Here is a 22827-nt window from a genome sequence, read left to right as displayed (position 1 = left end):
AGACTTGGTCAGTAACGGTTTACATGTTTCACAGTTAATGGAGGTCCTAACCCACCGCTGTTGTCACCTCCAGTGTAAACAGCAGCTTGCTGCATCGACAACATGATGACTTTTGATCTAATGTATGTGCTGGTATGAAAATGGAAGCATTACATTTGAGCGTAAAACTTTATTTTTAATCCCTAATCTTTAAAACTGTGCCACGCCAGGAGGGAACATGTTCAAACCCTTTTGGAAGAAGAATACATTAACTTTTAACGTTAAAGGGGAAAAAAGATCTTAACGCCAACTCTTAGAAGTGTTGACTACTTAAGTAAAGATTGGTGATATTAGCACATGTCCTGGTTTGACGTGAGGTGTGAATCTCACATCCACTGCAACAATGAGCCCTTTAGCACCTATTTGCTGCTCACAGCAATATCTCAGGTAAAACAAGAACCCCTTGATAGAGATTTCTATCATCAATAATACATTCAATAACTCGTAGTTAATTAGTCCTAAATTTGTAGCTCAGTGGCTACACCCATCTGTACCTGATATGACTCCAGAAAGATGTGAAAGGACCTGAATTTGAAACTAAAGACTAAGTTCCGAACATGTTAAAAGCAAGAGCAAAAAACTGTGTGTTTCCAAGTCAGAAGACCTTTCAGGACAAATTCACGATCAAAAAGAATGTAAGGATTGTACCTTTAAGTGTTTCCATTGATAAGAGCTATTAGAGGGATATTTCCAGGTTCCACACACTGCAGCACCCACATGGAACAAGAATCCAGAGTGATTAATGACAGCATTATTACACATGGACAAGATCATGAACATGCTGTAACAACAGAGAGAAGGAAAAACCTTTGGCTCTCAAACATCTCGTAGTGCTTGTCAATGAAGTAAAGAATCAACTTCTCTTAACATCACATGCATTAGCAGTAATGAAGCTGGCTCTAAGTAACTGGACACAAGTGTAAACATTGCATGTGGCTGCCAGAGAACTGGTTGCTTTATTCAGTGATTTGCACCAGCACTGGGTTCACCAACCAGGTGAATGAAGAAGGGACTCCAGATTTTGAGGTGCACATCTGTCCGTTTATTATTCTAATGGCCTCCACTTTCACTTCATTGTGCTTTACTTTAGCTGTTGTAATCAGATTAATGTAATCTCTTTACATGTAATCCAATTATCACCCTCCTGACACAGCACGCCTGTGAACTACTCACCAGTAGAGATAGTAGAAGAAGGAGAGGACAAAAAAGGACAGCTTGCACCAGGCCTCCTTCAGGCAGAACTTGAGCGTGTCCCCGTTCATCACGGACGCCGGGTCATAGAGCAGCTCCTTTGTGTCCGTTGGGGAATGGAAGTACCTACCACAGGGCGCAAACACCACACCACGGGTAGTTCACCCATTCCAGACCCCATGGGAGGGGTGGGAGGGGGGTAAATGATGGGAGGAAATGGAAAAGGAAATAGCGTGGATAAAGATGCCATGATGAGTTCAGAGGGTGCCACCATGATGCTGACATGGGAAAAAATGTTAAATATGTTGGAAATTGGGATTTTTTTCTTCCATCCCAATTTTGACCACATCGGTGATTTTTGATGCCACATCAGGAACCAAACAAATGCTCCTAAATTTGTTTCCACAGCCTCTCCGTCCATCACTTTCCATAATTTGGTCCTCATATCTTTTTTCTTAGATAAAGAAAAGCAGGAAAACATGCAATAACTTTTTTTAATGATAGATTCAACTCTTAAAATACATAAATATATATTTTTTAAACTTGATTTTTGAAATGGTGACTCCATGTCAATCTATTAAAAAGTCCACGTCTCACAACAGCACCTCAGTGCTGATGGCTGATGGACGTAAATCGGCTGTCTGAGAGGGTGAGAATAAATAAATGAGCACAAACTGAAATGAAATGTCATGAAATTAATCCAGCGTACATTCATCTTTCTCTGTATGCATTCAATGATCTGAGTGTATGAAATATGCAACAACGCATTTAAAAATGATGCATATTGATGGTGAAAGAAGGAATTGTTCCGACTGTATAAGCCCCATGAATCTCCTCATACATGGAGAGCTGAATGATGGACAGCAATAAAAAAAGGCAATGAATAAATATATTTAACAATATATTTATTAAAAAAATGAATACATCATTTAAATAAATGATATTCCGCCCATTATAATATAATGCAACCTTAATTATAAAGCTGTTGATGTGAACTATGATGTCATTATCCTGATATTCAGATATGCACTCTTTCCACTCATTGAATACTTTAGATAATTTTAGAGTAGCTGATTAGAACAGAATTCCAATACATCCCATCACTTACTTGTTGTAGCTTCTATATGTGTTTATTGGGGAAAAAATGAGGCTTACTAGACCATTGTGGACCATTTATGGCATTTAAATGTGGGCTGTATATCAAGATATGAATGAATTTCATAAATCCAGTGAGCAGAGAGCAGTAACAGCTTCCGTAACACAGACACACGCTCGGAAAATGATCTAATCAGCTGGCAGCCCAAGCATTTTAAAAAAGTCCAGCACCACATGGCCGGCATCTCCTGGAATTTCCTTCCCCACCCCCGCTCTTATTGTGAGAGTCTGGCAAAATGTTTCTTTCTTGGGTTTTTTTGTTGTTTTTTTAATAAACCAGGAATGTCCCCAGTGAAAGGAGCCTGCTTACATCATTAAAAACCTTTAAAGCAATTAGTGTTTATCTGCAGACACACAAACATGGCCAAGACTTCTGCTTCCTGGAATCTCCCTTTTGTCTTAGAGGGAACAGAAAGGTCCTTTCGGAAGGTAGCTCCATTTAATGCAAACACTCCTGGAAAAGCTTAATACAGCTGTGGATTAAAGTTTCTAGTTTGGAGTATGTTAAAATAAGTGGATGTTTTAATGAACCAGCCAAATTCATCAGGTTTTAATGACCCACTAAGAGAACTGACTTATTGATTTTGATGTAAAACCTTGTAGAATTTGAGAAGCAACAAAAGGGGAGACAAATGCACGAAGGTTAATTATTATTCATCAGCGTTTTCTCCTGGGGGAGATCTCATATCTTTGAACATAAGCAGTGGAGCAGATAGACACACAATAGCATTACTGACTGCTGGGGCTTCTGATGGCTTATTCGATGATGGAGTCCCTATTATTTCCTGCAAATGCATGCAGAAATGAAATGCAAACGCAGAACAGTTCAGTATATGAACAACAACCTCTTGATTTCTGCATGAGCTTTAAAGAGATCTGACTACAGTGGAAAACCAAAAATATGAACTTGAGTTCTTCGTTTGTCAGCAGTGCATCTCAAACAACACAGCGGGGATTAAAGCCAAAGTTCACACCTTTCAGGCTAATGTCAGAACAGCATGTGGCTGCTTGGAGAACCACTGTTTATCAGCCAGTTTTTGGACAGCTAGTGGTCCTCCTACACAGTTAGTGATTAGGGAGTGTACATGTGGCTATGAGGATCAGAAATACCTGAAGATGAGAGCGTTTCATCTATTAAAGGTCCATAACTATAAGGATTTCCCACTATGCAATGTTGAGTCCAGGGTTTATAGGACACTTCTAAAAAAGTCAAAAAAGGCCAGCTAACACTCTTCTCATATATCCAATCAGACTGTTCCAGGTCATCCTAGTTTGCAGAAACTGCTGAGATTCACATTAGTTTACTTCCAAACTGTTCCAAATGGTCCACACAAGTCATGGACATTATACTGTATGTAGATGTTTTTACTTTAAAATAAAAAAGGCGATTGAAAAGAGGTTCAATAAAAAAAATCTTTGAATGAGATTGTGTTTGATTATCATTCTCATACAGATGTTAGTCCTTAACATTCCCATAACCTTTCCCGGTGGCAGGGCTGACCCTCCAAGCTCTTCATCTTTGTTTCCAGCAGTAAAACAAGTGAAAAGGCGCACACATGCACGCACGCACACACACACTTGGGTGTTTATATTCACCTCCATGTGTTGTAGAAGAGCAAGGGGATGTTGAGACCCACAGTCAGCCACTCCTGGGCACACAGGAACATGATGCAGAACAGTCCATGGATGGAGTACTCTGGTAGCACCAGCTGGGGAGGAGAAAAGCGCAGGATGACCCATCCAGAAAAGACATGGAGCAATAATCGGTGGCACTATACAAGCTCATAAGCTTCTGCAACGTTAGCCAGTCAGACACTGATGTTTTTTTTTTTAAACATTACTGCCCTACTGTCGGTTCTAGCTCTGAAATATAGCTTGAATGACATTTGTGCTAATGTAAGAGCAGCACCAATGAACCGCTGCGGTATTAAAGTAAAGGGCAGTTGGTTAGCAGATGCCACATTAGCATATTAAGGGCCCTCAGGTGTAAGAAAACACCTCAAGTGCCGTCATTAGCATTTAAATCCGTCGCCTATCCTAAATTTAGCCACTGCAAATCTATCTATCTGCAAGTATTCCAGGGTCTCTTTTTGCTGAGATAGTTTTATGTCTAAATGCCCCCATGTGGACTGTGGAGAGCGTAGCTTCTCAATGGAAAGCACACACTGATGGAAGACAAGCTCCTGGTGAAACATGAGGGCATCACAGTCTGTGAGGTCGCTGCCAATCCCAGCCAGCCAATTCACCCCCCCATCAGCATCAGAGCCTCATCTGGAGGCTCCATAGGTGAAGTATGTCAAAAGTAGCTTTTATTACTTTTAACATACTTCACCTATGGAGCCTCCGGAGCAGGCTCTGATACTGATTGGGTAGCTTTTATTACTTTAGTTTCCTTGTGATCCATGACGCTCCATCATTTAAATGTATACCATGTGGGAGTTTTTCGAATATAAGCAAATTTTTAAATTATTCCTGCATATTTTCAAGGTCAAAGGTCTCCCACAACAGCCTCACAATAATAAACTCTTTAAACTTTTCATTTACTTGGGTTTTTGTTGCTTTTTTTGTTTGTTTGTTTGTTTTGCTACACAAAGGTGTATAAGGAAAAAAATATTCTGTCTGGATATAAAATGTCAAATACAGCATTTGTAGTTTTTCTCACTGGGAAAAAATAGTGAAAAGGAACATACTGTAAGCTGCATGATAAATAAAATAAAAGAACAAAAGCAGATGGAAGAATCAGAAGCTGCAGAAAGTGATTGATTCGCCACACACGTGCACCTGGCCCTACCTTTACATTACATAGACTGATACAGCAGAAATCTCATACCTGTGCGCAGTTACGTTGCACTAAGATTTAAAAAAGCAACAAAAAGGTGGATAAAAAACATTGTTGTCTACCAACATCAGACTTGCTGCTGCAGTTAATTTAGCTCAAAAAGAAGGCCACTCTGCAGCTCATGTATATTTAACAACCATGCATTACGATGCCATTTCGCACCACATGGCCTTGAACATTGCAGCGTGTACAGCTTCAACCAGGCAGCATTCAGGATGCATTATTCAGAGGGTCACACGGCTCCTAATAACAGAAAAACACATTTTCACTGAATAGCAACAGCAGGAGGCGAGGAAATTGCTGCTAAGACAAAACCTAAATATATCCATTTGCTTTTGCTCTCTCTCTCTCTCTCTCACACACACACACACACACACACACACACACACACACACACACACACGGGTGCAGTCCATACAGCACTGCAGCACACACACAGGCGCTGTCCTCCCCACACAGATAAAAAGCTCATTAAAAAAAAAGAAATAGTCACACTGAGCCTTTTCCCTCCATTTCTGTCACACCTTGTTCAATTCCTGAATATGTGTTAGCTGAGAGCAACCTATTGGGAAGTAGTTCAGCAAACACTTAAGCCAAACATGAAACTTGCACTGGGGTCTTCTCAGAGAAGATAAAGTTATATAAAAATATGCTGAATATTTGTCCGCTTGAGAAGTTCAAGGCCTTTTATCATGCAGGGATTTAACCCAAACAGAAAGCTATGTTAGTAACGGGGACATTCACAGAGTTGTCCTTGAGCCCGTCCTGTGTTGTCTTGGCTGAGTCCTCCAGGCCATTGTCCAGTCTGAAGTGCTGGTTTTCTGTCAGGGTCTATTTTTGCTGAGCTGGATTCAGGTTTCCACCAACCCTGACCACTCTCCCAGTCCCATTTGTGGAAAAACTCCCCAATAAACTCCAACAAAGCACGATGCTGGAGCTCAGCTGAGGGAGGACCTTGTCCCACAGATTGCTCGGTATGACCAGGGGAGACTCCTGGTTCTTCCGAACTCCTTGTGCTCTGGAATCTCTTCACAGCCGTGTGTCACAGATCTCTGAGCTCTGGAGGCTTTTCTCCTGTCCTCTTGGTTTGGTTCGTTCCCTCGTATGCGCTGCCAACTTTGGCACCTTACAATGATGAATAACTTCACACGTGTGAACTTCAACAAGGAACCTCTCCAACTTTATCAAGAGAACTGATAAGAGCTTTAGTTCGAGTGTCATAGCGAAGCCTCTGAATCCTGGAAAACTGAGATTTATTTTTTCCTCTGTCGTCACTCGTAGGAGAAAATAAAATCTCATTTAACTGAAAGATATTATAATAAGAGAGTGCCAACATGATTTTCTAGAGCATATAAATAACACAAGGAAACCAGTCTAATCATCATGGGCATTGTTATATTTCGGTTAATTTGTTGTTTTTTGTTTGCAAGTGTGCCTCTAAAGAGGGTGGAGGGTGCAAACCCAGAACTCTGTGCACGTCACATGGCTGGAGTGAAGACGATGGATGACAGCGCACGCTGACTCCAGAGATGTCACCGGGCCTAAATAAACCTATACAGATTTTTGGCCTCAGCTTCTTTTTTTACGGTCAATTTATGGACATTAAACTTGCACAACATCAGGTCTTATTATCATTATATTGCAATAAAGAACGAGGGGTGACGACCATCTACGAGTCAGAGGGGACCATTTACTCCAAACAGTAAATAAGCATTACCGGTAGTCAAAGGTTCTATTAGAGAATTAATGTGCAGTATTTTGTTGAAATGTATAAATAGCTGTTCTGGTTTCCCTGTGTGCTATAGGTGATGCTAGAAAAACTATAGTACTACTACTCAATCCATGAGTTGTTTCAATAGTAATGTAAAAAACAGAAGCCAGAGCTTTGGAGACAGAATGAATCTTTCATATGAACCTGAGTCTGTGGCATCATTAGCATTCTGGCTTGAATGCTCCACCGAGGTAGCCATCTATTATTCATTCATTCCTATGTAAAATGTAAACTTTGCAGCTCCTCTGGTGATAACGGACAGTGCAGAACAATGTGAGGAGGCACATATTCCCCTCACATCCCTGCAGAGCAGAGCAGCTGCTGCACTGTCTCGAGCAGAAAGATTTCTCTGCTGTTACCGACGGAAGGTGGGTTTCCATCCCAAACTGCCACCCACAGTTTCATTTTCATTCAATCAAACTCACATTCATGTTCCTGAATTTTATTTGGCACCTTTACAAACAGACTGGATGGGTTTTGCAGTTTGTGGCGCCATCGCAGGTGCGGTTGACCCAGGGCTCCTCCTGAACATTCACGTTCTTATTTCACAGTTCAGTGAATGCATCATAACTGGGCCAGAATGCAAATGACACATAAACACACAGTGAAGTGAAGCACAAACATTCAATTTCAGCGCAACTAAAGAATTTACACATTTCCTTCCTACAAATACAGACTATCTGGAATGTGTGTGTGTGTGTGTGTGTGTGTGTGTGTGTGTGTGTGTGTGTGTTGACTAAGAGACCCATCTGGACATCTGCTTGGCTGAGTCTTAAGATCTGTTTCTTTTGCTGCTTTGCTCAAGGACACCCTCAGACCCATCTGATCCACCCAGCAGCAACACCGGAGAGGCATCGTTCAGGGAGGAGCCGTTTTATTTACAGCACTGTGAAAAGCATAAGAGAAATCTAAGGTTTTATTGAGTTGTAGTGAGTTGTCCTAGCACTGAAGACACACATATCAAACTATGGCCTCTACATTTGACTGTTTAACCTGTTTACCTGAACTTAATTAGACCCATATTTTCTATGCGTTTGTTGTATTTGTTGTTTGTATGTTTCATATGCGGTGCATAAAAAGCAGATAGATTAGCTTGTGTGCCCATGTACGTGGGTGGTTTGTAACAAACAAAGGTTTATTTACCGTTAGGGTTAGCTTAAGGGTTGATCAAATCCGTTTTGTCCCATATTATACCGCAATGACTTCAGGCTTTGATTGTCCTGATGTGGATTAGCCTGCAGCTGCATGGATCAGGGGGACCGTCCAGTTGGCGATGGTGTGGGATGCACACGGTGCAAAAGACTGAGCAGCAGCAGCTGTAAATTGTAGCATTGCAACAGAGGCACAGATGCAGAACGCCTTCTGCCAACAAGCAAACATATGGTGCTCTCCTTCTCCAAATTTTCCCACCTTCACTGAATCCAGACCTATTTTGCTAGGGATGCTCCATCTTGTGTGGGGTGGAACGTGGATGTTCATTTTAGCAACCACAGCAGCCTTTCCTCCCTCTCTTCAGATCAAAAAGGACGCAGTCCCAATTACACTCGCAAAGCCCTTCAGAACAGGCGGCTGTAATTAAGCTCGGCACAAAGAAATTGTACATATTTTACGACCTTTAGATGATTCAAATTCCTCTGAGATGCTGGTGGAGCAGGACCTACATGGTCCATTTAACTTTTCAAAGAGAATTCAGATAATACAAAGGTAAAGCCCAATCAGAAGACTTCTCTTATGTAGGGAACATTATCACTGCCTTGTAGTTAAGAGTTAAATTAAATCAGCTAAAAAGGGATTAAAGTACAATGATAAAATTGATGAAAGCACTCCTCTGTAGTGTAGCACCCCCTAGTGGGAGTCTCATCTATATCTACAACAGGTTACAGGCTACAGTATCACAACATATTTATGGATTTATGACAAATAAAGTATATCAAGGCTGCACACACCTATTTCCGATTGTTTTTGTTCAATGTGCAAAAACCAGATCTATTGTAAAACTGTATCTGATCCCAAATTGGTTTAAAGTTTATGTTAAATTGGAAATTTTACAGATTGTGAACATCTTAGATTGGTCTCAGAAATTGCATTATTAAGTGCATATTCATTCATCTGAAAATGTTTGGATCCAAATGTGAAGACATTTGAATGCAACACCTGAGGTGTTTAGATTGACTAGTCCGTCGAAAATTTGAACAAACCTTTAATCTTTTTCCTTCTAAAAGGGTAAATAACTTGGAAGGCTCTCTGATGGCCTCATCTCAGCGGATGGAAGTGTTCCCGGTGAAGAAGGTCTGGTGAAAACTGCACTGCATTGTTGCCTGTGAAAGACAACATTCCTTTGACCCAAAAGCTAAAAGGTTTAAACGTCCAAGCTCACAGTAGCATTAGCCAGTCTGCTGACGGTGTCCTTTCACCCTGAGTGCACAGATGATGGGCACCAAATTGGAAGTGTCTTCACTTTGCAAGGAAGTTGATGTCGCCCCCCCCCCAGTAGAAGACCAAGAGCAGCTGCTCCAGGCCTCAGGCGTGTTCCCTCCCTGAGTGTTGATGAGATTTGAGACTGGCAATGTGTGTAATGGGGCCTCTAGCTAAGATTAAGTCAAATCAATCTTTAAATCAATCTTTATTTATATAGCGTCTTTTACAATCAAAATTGTTTCAAGACGCTTTCCAGAATCCCAGGGCCTGACCCCAACAAGCAACAGTGGCAAGAAAAAACTCCCCTTTAACAGGAAGAAACCTTGAGCAGGACCAGGCTCATGTAGGGGGACCCTCCTGCTGATGGCCGGCTGGGTAAAGAGAGAGGAGAGGAGAGGAGAGGAGAGGAGAGGAGAGGAGAGGAGAGGAGAGGAGGAGAGGAGAGGAGAGGAGAGGAGAGGAGAGGAGAAGGAGAAGGAGAAGGAGAAGAGAAGGAGAAGGAGAAGGAGAAGGAGAAGGAGAAGGAGAAGGAGGGGGAGAGGAGAGGAGAGGAGAGGAGAGGAGAGGAGAGGAGAGGAGAGGAGAGGAGAGGAGAGGAGAGGAGAGGAGAGGAGAGGAGAGGAGAAGGAGGGGGAGAATAGAGAAGAGGAGAGGAGAGGAGAGGAGAGGCACAGAGCACAGAAACACACACAAAAATACACTATACAATGGGTCAGCGGGGCCGGAGGTCATCATGCAGCTCCGAAGGCGGCGATACCTGTAAATGAATGGGGGGGGGGTAGCAGAAAAACTACACAGGAATCAGCAAAACTAGTCTACTTGATGAGGAGGAGGAAAGGAGAGAAAAGGAAAGGAGAGGAGAGGAGAGGAAACCATGACCCAGTGGGGTGACAGAGGCCTGTCAGGTGATCATGTTTCTGGACCCCGGCAGCTTTGGCCAATAACAGCACAGCTAAGATGTGACCTAACGATTAGACGACCCCCTAAGTATGATAATTTGTCGATCTATGATAGTAACTGGAACTACAGAATTAGTAACAATAAGCTTTTTCAGAGGTAGGTTTTAAGTCTGATCTTAAAAGTAGCGATGGAGTCAGCCTCCCGTACCTGGACAGGGAGCTGGTTCCATAGCAGGGGGGCCTGGTAGCTAAATGCTCGGCCCCCCATTCTACTCCTAGAAACTCTGGGAACCACAAGTAGACCAGCATTCTGAGAGCGGAGCGGTCTATTGGGCTGATAAGGTATCACTAGCTCCTCCAGGTAGGATGGAGCTAGGCCTCTGAGGACCTTGTAGGTCAAAAGAAGGGTTTTAAAAATTATTCTAAATTTAACGGGCAGCCAATGAAGAGACGCCAGTACAGCAGTTATGTGATCTCTTTTGTCAATACCTGTCAGAACTCTGGCTGCAGCATTTTGTATCAACTGGAGGCTTCTTAAAGAGTTGTTTGGACACCCTGATAATAAAGAATTACAATAGTCCAGCCTGGAAGTAACAAATGCATGAATTAACTTTTCAGCATCATGCCGCGTCAGTAGCTTCCTGATCTTTGTGATGTTCCTCAGGTGAAAAAAGCCACTTCTAGAGATTAATTTAATGTTGAAGTTGAAGGAGAGATTTTGATCAAAAGTTACTCCTAGATTCCTCACAGAGAGACTAGATGTCAATGAGATACCATCTAGAGTGATCGTGTGATCTAATCTATCCCTGAGAGGTTCAGGACCAAACACCATGACCTCAGTTTTTCCTGGGTTAAGGAGGAGGAAATTGGAAGACATCCAGGACTTTATGTCTTTAAGACAGGTCTGGAGCTTCACTAACTTCTCTGTCTCCTCTGGTTTCATGGATAAATAAAGCTGAGTGTCATCAGCATAACAATGAAAATTTATCCCATGCTGCCAAATAATGTTCCCTAAGGGAAGCATGTACAATGTGAAGAGGATTGGTCCAAGTACAGAACCTTGAGGAACTCCATGGCTAACCCTACTGTATGAGGAGGGAACACCATGGACATGAGCAACCCGGTATCTATCAGATAAGTATGATCAGAATCAGACCAGGTTTTCCCCAAAAAGTGCTCCAATTGTCTATAAAGGCCACCTGGTTTTCGAGGCACCACTGTGACAGCCAGCGACAAAGCGATGACATGCGGCTAAACATCTCATCGCTGGCCAGATTGGGGAGGGGACCAGAGTGGGGAGGGGACCAGAGAATGCTATGGTATTTGTCACTGGGACACATGAAGCAAAACATTAAAAATTTTGTTGAAATCAGGAGACATATTACCTGAAACAGATGAAACGTGTGTGTTTGAGTGTCGGTGTGCTATAGGATATAATACACATGTGCCATGGACTGTGTATTATGAGGATTTAAGTGGGAGCTTTAAACAGTCTTTGCACACCTTCTTTTTTCTTTTTAATTTTTTTTTCTTAACAATCGACCCTGTAAGCATAGCTAAACAGATTTATGTTAATCCACCCAAATCCAGGGTTTTCATTGGTTCCCTGGTGCAAACTGAGGTTTTAAATAATGTGTTGGCACCCTTCCAATGCTATTACCAATCAAGTAAAAGTGATGATGATTACAAGGCCCCAGTGCTGAAGACAGTCTCTAAAGACTCTACTGGGATATACAAATTATAGTCATTAAGTCGCTCCGAGCGATAATATTGTTCCAGATATCTCAACTGTCCCCATACTCGTGCCTTGAGATGAATAAGAAAAGAAAAATGCTGTAGCAGTGATGCAGCAGATGAACACACGTCACTGTCATCAGCCTAAAAAATAGGTTTGTCACTAGTACTGATTATCCTGCTCCTGCCAACAAACGAAACATTATCGCAATTACAATCTGTCACAAGACAAAAAACACGTGGGAACGTGTGGACAAATATGAGAGTGCACCAGTCAGACGGCTTTCGGATAGCGAGGTCTCATCTTTGCATAACTAGCATGCATGTTGCATCATTGATCCTGAGGTGATCCGCTGCAGAGGCGAGAAAGCTCCTGCAAGAGGCACCGTGCCCCTGCTGGAAACGGGCTGCTTCATATCAACCTTTAAAAAGGCTGCAGAATAAACACCTGTGCTGAAAGTGGAATCCTTTCCTTTCCTTTGGAATCCTTTGCTCTCAAATATTATTGAAATCAGGGCTGACTGGTGAGCAGATGGGTATATCCCAAATCCCTGCACACAAAACTGGCAGCCAACAGGCGCACAGATGCTGGCCCCAACTTCAAATGAGCAAAGATCAAATGGCCCCGTGTGATGTTGCTGCCACTGGTGGAGAATTAAGCATGTTAGCTGCTTTGTAACACTTTTGCGAGCCATCTGAATATGCTGCTCGTGGCAGATGCTTGTGAAAACACTTCCCAGCCATCTAAATCTGACCGTTGCGGGGAGGGGAAGTCGCTGCATGATGTAAAAAGTTGGGGGTTCAATCTGGGACTTTTCTTCTTCACCTTGCTCCTGCTCCTCTTTAGCTTGTGTGCACATCTGTGCAGAATGCTTTATTAAAACTGTAAGATCTCTAAACACCTGGAGGCTGATGGAAGGATCTTCCTTATCTATATTATATGTACCTCACTGACGTAAAGCTCGCTTGACCCTCCGGAACAAGTTTGTCTCAGTTCATGAATCAACAGACAGACTCTCTGCCCAGCCCCACCATCAACCGGAGAGTCCCCCCACATGAGCCTGGTCCTGCTCAGGGTTTTTTCCCTGTTAAAGGGGAGTTTTTCCTGCCGCTGTTGCTTGTTGGAGATCAGGCCCTGGGATTCTGTAGAGCTCCTAGAGACTATGTTTGATTGCAACAGACGCTGTATAAATAAAGATGAATTGAATTGACAGTCAAGTGCAGTCAGAACGCATCCACCCACATCGCGACCAGCCTGTCCTGCACATACCCCAGAGATAGGATGCACCACACAGGAAGACCGCTTTATTTTGTGTCCTCCATCCTCTGCAAACTTTTATCGCAGTGTGCCGGACAGCTGTTCAGTGGCCCCACGACACTCTGCTCACTGTGCATGAATCTCAAAGAGAAGCGAGTAAAGGAGAGAGAGAGACTGGAGGGCAGAGGAGGAGAACCTGTGTACTGGAACTTCAAAAACATCCTGTGGACCACATGAGACCAACGCTGCCTTGACCTCAAATCTTGTTTCTCAAACCTAACTAGAATCATCATTTGCTTCTAATTTACATGTTAGCGTTCTTTAACGCTTTTCTTTTCATTTTGCTGCAGGTCATTAGGATTGTTTTGCAAATAATTAGAAAAGCGGTAGACTTTAGCGGTGCCTCTAAAGGCAGGGAAAGTGAAGCGAGAGCAGCAGAGACGCACCTGCGGTGGTACAAGGCAGGATGAAAGTGATGAATGGAGGAGACGGCGGCAGGGTCTGAAAAAGGAGGGCGCCGACAGTGTCCACTCACCATTTTTAGCACATCTTAGCCCCTTTGAAGATTCAACAGCAGCATCGAGGTTAGCTCAACACCAAATTTGAGAAGTGGCAAACTAAGTCTGGTTGGGATTTAGGAAGTAAATCTTTATTTTTAAATTTAATTTTAATTCACTGTACCTTTCTTGTTTAGATTTGTGTTTCCTTGTTTTGGAGTCACATTTTCCTGCCTAGTAGTGCAATAACCCTCCATGTGTCTCACCTGGATGTGATGCCCCCCCCCATAGAGTATTTAACTATTTAAACTATTTACGCTTCCATTAAGATTTTTTCCTTTTCCTTAACCCGATGGTTGGGTTTTTGTGGTACAAACATACGGGATTATTCCTTCACTCTGGTTTAGATTACATAGATTATCATTTCTGACTCTCCTGTTTGCCTTCATGTGCCTCAGCTTCAGTGTTATTACTGTTTGTTAAATACTAAAACCTGCTGCTTCAACCATAATGACAGAAATAAAACTCATCTGTATCGACTGTCTGTGATGAACCCACATTCATTTCATGGTAATCAATCATTTACAGCAGTGGGGCTGATCTTAGCTGTCATAATTTGACCTACATGTGACATGTGTCTGCTGCAGATAAGCAGTTAACAAGACTCATGTTGACGGAGGAGACACTCAGAACGGACCGTACGCTGCCCGAGGCTCAGCTGCCAGCAGACTGGATAAGTTTACAGTTCATACTACAATAATGGAAATACTGTCTGTAACATTTTGTACATCCTTGAACGGCATGTGAAAGACAGACAAATGTTAGCAGCATTAGCAGCATCAAAGCTAATGCCAGAATGTGGCCTACCTTTTCTCCACTAGTGGGATTGTAAGCTGATAAGCCAAAAGAAAAGTCTGGTTGAAGGAGTAAACTCTTTGATGGATTCATGGGGATCCATTAGAGCATTGCAAGGCCAAATATGACGAGGATCGGAGGATTAGCGAAGCAATAAAGAAATGAATGTTGGCTATATTCTAACAAAATCACAAACTGTTTGAAGTCTTTCAGAACAAGAAGCTGAGATGGGAAATCTCCAAAATCTGTTTGTGCTCTGGTGTTTTACATTCACAGTAATAAGGCGGATTGTTTTATGGTTTAATTTCGTTACTCTAATTCCCAGGAATAACAGGCAGTGTTGAAACACCATGAAGGAGTTAAGGGTGAACTCAAACAAGATAAACCAAAAACAAAAAAATGGACCTAGCTGAGGAGCAGGTGGAGGAGGTCAGCGCCTCTGGGTCTCCTGTCTCATCAGCTGCACATATGAGCAGAAAAAAGAGGGTGAGTCAAGAGATCTGTAAAAAAAAAAACAGCCCTCTATTGTGACAGACAGACAACTGCAACCCCACTGAGTTAATAGGTTCATTCTTCTTCTCCTCACAACATGAAGAATGCACCAAATAAAGCAGCAGAATCTTGTAGTGATCCCTCACGCGCTTCTAATGAATGCATATTAGCAGAGCCGCACAGCAGGGAGAGCTGTGAAAAGTCCTTTTCCAGGGGTGACAGAGTGGCGAGCTCTCCGGGAACAGGAGCTGAAGTCCTCAGAGCCCAGATCGACGTGCGTGAGTCATCGTTTGGTGGATGTTGTCCTCGTTTGCATCGATTCCAGGACACGGTGTCAAACATCCTAGAGTGCTGGCAAATATCCAGACGCGCCAGCATTCATGCACGAATCTTCCTGCGGTGGGTAGGACATGGGGGATGTGGGGAATTCACACATGTGCTTTTCTGCATCCCATTCAACGGAATCAGCGTTAGCTCTGGAAAACATTTTCTCTATCTGATGACTCCTGCCTCTTTGCACCGTACATCCCATCTACATTCATTTCCTGCCTTATCTAACGGCGGCCGCATCCTCCTCCCTTCAAAGCAGATCTCCCTTCCCCCTTCTTTCCTATATTGCCCCGTTTCTATTAATTCTCCCACCTCCTCCTTCAGCGATTTGCGTCACCTCTCAGGTCTCCTCTCCTTATATCTATAGGATCAAGGCAGCACTGGTTCGCATGCTTTACTGGTGTGTTAGTTCAGCGTCTTTGTGCCGTGCCGGCCTGGCAGCTCTAACAATCTCTCGTGGCTTTTACGAGCAACATTGCTCAAATTAAGCTCCATTTAATGAAACCGCTGAGAAAATTTGAAAAGTACTTCATAGCCAAACTTTGTGAAAGAATATATGGCAGATAATCAATATGTGCAGCTTTGCTATGTCCTCATCAATAACATTATTACTGTACAGAGCAGCACTAATGGGTCTTGATTATTTCCATTTCTGAAATAGTTTCAGGAACCATCCAAGAATGCAAATGCTGCCGGCTCAGTGAGGAAATGCAAGATAAATCAACCTCAGCTGTGACAATTCAAGGCCCCACCTATGTAAACTAATCCCAGTTAACATTCCAAACCCCACAGTAAATGATTTCTATCTACCGAAAAAAAAAAAAGGTGATGCGTTTAAAAAAGAAGCATTTTCATATTTAAATGCTCTAATCTTTTTCTTTATTTTATTTTTTTTCTGCTGATTCACATGTTTCAACAGCCATTTGTGTGAATAAGGAGCATCCGTTCCCCTCTCAACCTCTTGTTTTAAAGCCGTCATTCATGTATTCAACAAAATAAAAGTCATAAATGACTGCAGCTTGTTCTGCACTCAAGAAGCTCTTAATACCGGCAGCTTGTGTCTGATGCAGCGTGGAGCATCTCACAGATGCTGGTCCCAGTGGACATCCAAAGCTCCCCAGTAAAAAGGCGGCATCGTTCCTGTTCCGAGGTCTCGCTTCATCAGACACAAGCTTACTTCAGCATTTAGATCATGCCCTTCACAACAGCACTTCAGAGCTGACTAATCTATTGCCATGGTATTTACACAGGCTTCTTACACATGCTCTAAAAACATGCACGCTCACATGCACACACACCCACAGGTTCAGATGGGGGGGATCAATCGAGAAATGATGCAGCTCCAATAAGCCTGCAATAGGGTTCATTTTAAAAAGATGCATATTCTGTGCACATTAAGTTGAAACCTTTTGAAATAGGAAAAGAATAAGATAGTTTTAATAGTTCAAAGATAGTTCAAAGTAATTACAGTGGATTCCTCCCCAACTATGAACACTAATCAGAATATGGACCTCTGTGCAGCCACTGACATATAGCTATAAAAGCTCCCTAGATGTACAGTATATTTATTTGTTGTAGTAGGGATTAAGATGTTGTTTTTGATTGTTTGTCTTTACTTTCTACGAGACATCGCCCAGTTTATGAGTCCTTGGCTGGATATGAACTGGGTCAAAACTGAAAAGACTTATATGCATGTGCCCGTGCACGTGTGTTTGCGCATGTGTTCTCCTACTTGAGTACCAAAATACTACTAACAAAGTGAGGACCTTTTTGGGAAGTGAGGCTGAGCCAGTTAGGGTTAGGGTAGATAGAATTATAAGGATGTGTGTGTGTGTGTGTGTGTGTGTGTGTGTGTGTGTGTGTGTGGGTGTGTGTGTGTGTGTGTGTGTGTGCGTGTGTGTGTGTGTCTGTGTGTGTGTGTGTGTGAGGAGGTGAAAAGGAGAGAAAAGGAGAAGACCAGTCCAAAAATAAAGGATGGAAGAGTGCTAATGAGTACACTCAGGTTTGCTCAGTTGCTGTGACAACGTGCCGGCTCATTGCTTCAAGCCACAAGCCTGCATATCTGATGAATAACACACACACACACACACACACACTAGAGTATAAAGAACCGCCTCAAGCCTCTGTCATCTGCATTGAGTTTCCAGGCCACCAAAAGAGAGAACAGCTATCATAACACAGCACACTGTATGGAGAGCAGAAATGGCACTTGTCCATACATCAGCATGTTTGTCAAACAGTCACACAATGAATCACAGCCAAGGAATTTAACTGAATCAATCAGGACCACCACGTTGAGACGGCGCCACTTGGACCAGGCTGAATAGCTTCTGTAGGTGAAGAGAACCAGAAGGCAGCAGATCCTGCATCAGCGCCTCACACATCCAGGCTCAGTCACAACACCAAAGTGAGCAGGAAACTCAACAACTGCAACCACGTTCCACATCACTTGAATGCTTTCATGTTCTCTTCCCACTTCTAGTTCTTCTGTTCTATTATAACAGTTTAAGCTGCATTAAATGATAACCAGTTGGAAAATAAGTCAACTTTTTAGTAGAAATCAACTGTCTATTCTGGTTACATCATTATAACTGATGTAACACCAGAACCCTGAAGACAATATTCACTTTTACACCTTTAGTACTTTATATGAGTTAGGATTCATTTTTTAGGTATTAGTTCAGATATGTTTCAGATGTGCTCCTGAAACATATCTGAACTAATACCTAAAAAATGAATTAACTGTAGCTATGGAAAATCTAATTTGCCTCATTTTTATGCGATTTAAATACACCAATGTATAATGATGGATCGCTAATTCCAACAATCCCAGTATGATTGTGTGTATATTTTGTGATGAACAGACACACACACACACACACACATTTGCATGGAGAAATAGTGCATACACAGCAGGGGTTTTAGTGACGATGAAGAAGAAACAGGCGTCAAAAAGAATCTAGAGGAGGGTTCTCCTCCTCTTCACACTCGAGTCCTAGAGGCAAAGCAACACACACACACACAACACACACACACACACACACACACACACACACACACACACACACACACAGACACACATACATACATACACAGCACAGAGCATCTCTTTGAAGTTGATGTGTTGGTAAAATACAAGGCAACAATATCAAGGTTTCACACACAATTTCCACAGAGGATTTCATTCCATATTATTATTTTTATCATCATTTATATTTTGTTGAACGATGAACCAAAAATTTGTTTTTCCAACATATAAATATTGAAACACAAAACCCTGCAGCATTAGAAGCAACACAGGCCGTTAGCAGTAAATCTTTTACCTTTCTCAGCAGGTTGCAGATCCTCTCAATGTTGCGCAGTCGCTCCCTCTGCAATAACAAGAAGAGTGAGGAGACAGGTTGATTGACTGGCCGACTGATCGATCTTGCTCTTAAACATTGATTATATTCCAAAGAGACCCGACTGAAATAGCCTATATTCCTCATTAGATTTAAATAAAGTGCTGCTGGAGCACCAGTGTGAACCACAGTTCACTTCTACTGCCTGACTGTCAGAGTAAGCTCTTCCCAGCAGGAGGGTCCCCCTACATGAGCCTGGTCCTGCTCAAGGTTTCTTCCTGGTAAAGGGGAGTTTTTCCTGCCACTGTTGCTTGTTGGGGGTCAGGCCCTGGGATTCTGGAAAGCGCCTAGAAACTCTGCTCTCAGTTGTAACAGGTGCAAAAGAAAGATGATTTGATTTGAATTGATTTTTCAGACCAATTTCAGATGTTAAACAAGACAAAAGTTAGCAGTTTTATCCATCTGTCCACCCATCCAGGATTACCCTATGTGTGTATGTGTGTGTATACACACAGTATGTATATATGTATATGTATGTCATTGTGTACATTATACAATTTGAAATGTTCTTAAAACCTGCACTCACCATGCACTCAGAAACTATCACTCTCAAACTAACTATTTTCATACACCATACTGTCTAATTTTTCTATTATTTAGTTGGTTTATTTGATTGTTTCCACGTTTTTTATAACGTTTCAATATTTGAGTGTTGTCAGCTGTAGAGAAATCAACTGTAAAATGGTCAAATCAGCACGAACCACTGTGCTGACTCTGAACAGCAACTATTCACCCAGGCTTTTACTCCGTTATCAAATATTAATGCCAGTGATGATGTAATCTGGATTGATTGACTGCTGGGCCCAGAGAAACAATCCAGATTTATATTTGGTGCAATATTCCTCCTTTTTCACAGGCTGCTGTGGATTTTTACACTATATACTTATTATGTATGTATGTATGTTATTATGTATAATAGGTGAAATACACTTGAATACTAAAGTGGTCAAAAAGGTCCCTACATCAGACCCACGTTGACTAAATGATAATTTCATAATTTAAGCCTTAACCCTAATTGCAATTAATATCTAACCTCCCTTCATACCACACACATTATTAATTAACATATAATTGATGTTTATAGAAGAGCTTAAGACTCTCAAATGATGTTTGTTATGCTGTTATGAGAAGTCTGTGCTGGTTTTTCTTGAGCCCTTCTTTTAATCGAGATATCTCTCCAAGTCTTTTGTTTTCTTTTAATTCTTACATGACTTTTTAGCTAATTTCAATTTTGGCGCATTTTACGGAAATGTACCGTCAACGGATTGATTTCAAAACAATGAAGTCCTGGAGATCGACATGCACAGCTGAGCCACCTGTCTTTGTTCTGCCATCCATGAAAATGATTGGCGTCGCTTTACTCCTGGAATCCTGCAGCCATCGATACCACACTTGCACAAGTTTTTAGCTGGTTACTTTGGGACCATTACTGGTTGTCCCATGATGTCACAACAACCACAAAAGTAAATGGTGAGCTGACAAGTTAGCAAACCAGAGGTAAACTGGTGAAACAATAGACAATGAGACATGCTGTGGGACTAGTTCCCCCCTTCTTAGTCCAGCTTTTTAAAGCAGTGGCAGTTCAGTCTGTTGAGAACTGGGCTGAGAAGCGAAAGCTGGTAGGAGGGGAAGGTGCCAGAACACCTTTAAAGCACTGACGAGCTACCCTTGAGCAAGGTACCGAACCCACAGATGTGCAACATTTGTATAGAGCCTCTTTGTATTGGTATAATTTTGAATTACTCATTAATGCGCTCCCTTTTTAAGTCTAAATGACAGGGCACCATCTGCCCTGACCCTCCAGTGAGTGGACTGGCCACAATCAGAGCCACACCAGCCCCAACACAACACTTACTAATAGACTTTTACACTTCCTAATCAGCAGATCAGCATCACACCACAGTCTAGGGGGTTAAATCTGCAGGGAAAGAATTCCTGAAAACTGTTATACATACATACGAGTATGTATGCTTCTACTACAAAGACTCCTTGAAAATTCTTAATTCATATCTGGCCTCTAAATAATAAATAAATGCCGGTAATGGAAACAGGGGTTCCTGGGTGTAGAGGATGCAAACAAGTCTGAGGTAACACTGTTGCAACAGCACGGAAGGCTGAGGAAGTCTACAAGTGTTATAGTGTGTGTGTGTGTGTGTGTGTGTGTGTGTGTGTGTGTGTGTGAGAGAGAGAGAGAGAGAGAGAGAGAGAGACAGAGAGACAATTTGCAGCCTCATTCTACCGCCCTCTCCTCAAGGAGGCCTCGAGGGATTTTTTGGAAAAAACGGAAAGGCAGGAAAAAAGGAATCATCATTCACTGCCTTTAAAGTTTTCATTATTTCACATATTTCAAAACACAAGGATACCGTTCCCATTGAAGAACGCTGGACTTTGAAGAGCAGTGAATAGCAGTAGCACAGCAGGCACAAAAGGGAATCCATGATTGGAGGAAAAAAATGTGGTCAGGCTAAAAAATTTCTCATTTGAAGACTTGTTTCCTGCTGCCGGTCAAAGAAGGCTTTCATGTGAGTGACAGTTAAATCCTGTGGCTCACTTTGGTGTGACCTCACCTGCTGCACACACGCTCACGTGCACCTTGCATTACCTTCGAGTCGATGCACGTACAAGACATCTTTTCCAAAATTCTGATCTAACAGTAATGTTACATTAATCTGAGCCAAACATTCTGTGTAATAATAATACAAACACTCACATATATTTGTATATATTTTTTCTTTTTCTTCATTTTTTTCTCTCCGTCTCTCAGCAGAAGTTCCCACATAACATGAAAACTCCTCTCCAGTTCGCACTGCTCGCCACTTCAAAGAGAACACCAGTCCAACCAGTTCCACTCAGTCATGCAAATATATTCCAAGCGCAGCAGCAACTTTTGTGTGCCACTGTCACACACTACTGCAACTGTCTGCTCATTAGCAAGCAATTAGGCAGATGCCTCAGTGAAATTTTACTCGGGCTAAATTGGCTTGACAAGTGCGATCAGCCCACAAGTATAAACAAGAGTTTCAGGAAGAAGAGGCTGAGAAGTGTTGAGTTCACTGACCTGCGTTAAAGTAGGTAGCCACCATTTTCACTACAGGTTGTTGGAGCTCGAACAGACGTGTGAGCACTGGTGACGGTAACCTCTAAGCAACCGTTGTTTTATTGTTGACACACAGCCTTTTATTTTGATGTATATATTTAAATTACTTTACTTACTTACTTTACAATTTTAGCATGCTGATTCCAAATCTCGAGACCTCCTTGAGCTTGGTGACGTTTCTAAATGTCAACGATTTCCTGTTATCGTGAGCATGATGGTCTTTAAAAAAGGTGAATGAATATTATCTCTCAATGATAAACAGATCCAAATGATATCTATAGTAAAATTGTAATTCCATCTCATTTCTCCTTTATTTAAGGCAAAAAAAACCCTCCTGCAACCAGTGATCAAATCCATAGAGGGGTAACTTTTCATACATTTACTGGGTGAAAACAGGCACAAAGAGCAACTTGCAGCGTAAAATACTTCATTTTTACATGTGACTGCAGGTCATAAACTGCTTACAAATGACTTTTCATATAGTGTTTATGGGATGTTCACAATGAGAAAAGAAAGAGAGCCCAGATCTCTGTGTTTGCAAAACTGTTATTGTGGTTTTTTTGGATCGTGGGTGTGTTTGCGTGTGTTTTGTGAATTGTGTGAGCTTCCTGCCGATGTGAGGGAAACTGATAATTAGACTGTTATGAGACAGAAAGAGAGGAGATTAAAAAAAAGCGGAGGGACACGCAGCAAAGAGATTAGAATCATCTCTGACAGTGGGGAAGATGAACTGGGAGGTTTGTTGGATGAAACCATCAACCTACTGGATTAAAGAAACGCAGAGACGAGGGGAAATTAGTAACTGAGTCACGCGACGTCACAACGTGCAGTTATGCTTCACTCCCGACCCG

At 42.1% G+C, this 22827-nt stretch overlaps 1 protein-coding gene and 1 long non-coding RNA gene across 3 annotated transcripts in view; one reads left to right on the top strand and one right to left on the bottom strand.

Moving 5' to 3' along the window:
* The window catches only part of cnih3 (cornichon family AMPA receptor auxiliary protein 3), a 44658-nt gene that overhangs the window by 9111 nt on the left and 12720 nt on the right, over nt 1-22827 (bottom strand). Inside the window, 3 exon segments of the mRNA XM_057016949.1 lie at nt 1213-1356; nt 3982-4094; nt 18802-18849. Of these exon segments, the coding sequence (XP_056872929.1) occupies nt 1213-1356; nt 3982-4094; nt 18802-18849 (305 nt within the window).
* LOC130516137 (uncharacterized) lies at nt 14444-16296 on the top strand. Of its 2 annotated transcripts, none has more exons than XR_008947363.1 (3): nt 14444-15142; nt 15322-15547; nt 16140-16296. It is a non-coding gene; the product is annotated as an uncharacterized LOC130516137 (long non-coding RNA). The 2 variants fall into 2 exon arrangements; XR_008947364.1 differs by having other exon boundaries at nt 15319-15547.

This window comes from Takifugu flavidus, chromosome 19 (assembly GCF_003711565.1).
Source record: "Takifugu flavidus isolate HTHZ2018 chromosome 19, ASM371156v2, whole genome shotgun sequence".
NCBI classification, from domain to species: Eukaryota; Metazoa; Chordata; class Actinopteri; order Tetraodontiformes; family Tetraodontidae; genus Takifugu; species Takifugu flavidus.
This window is presented reverse-complemented; position numbering and strand designations above follow the sequence as displayed.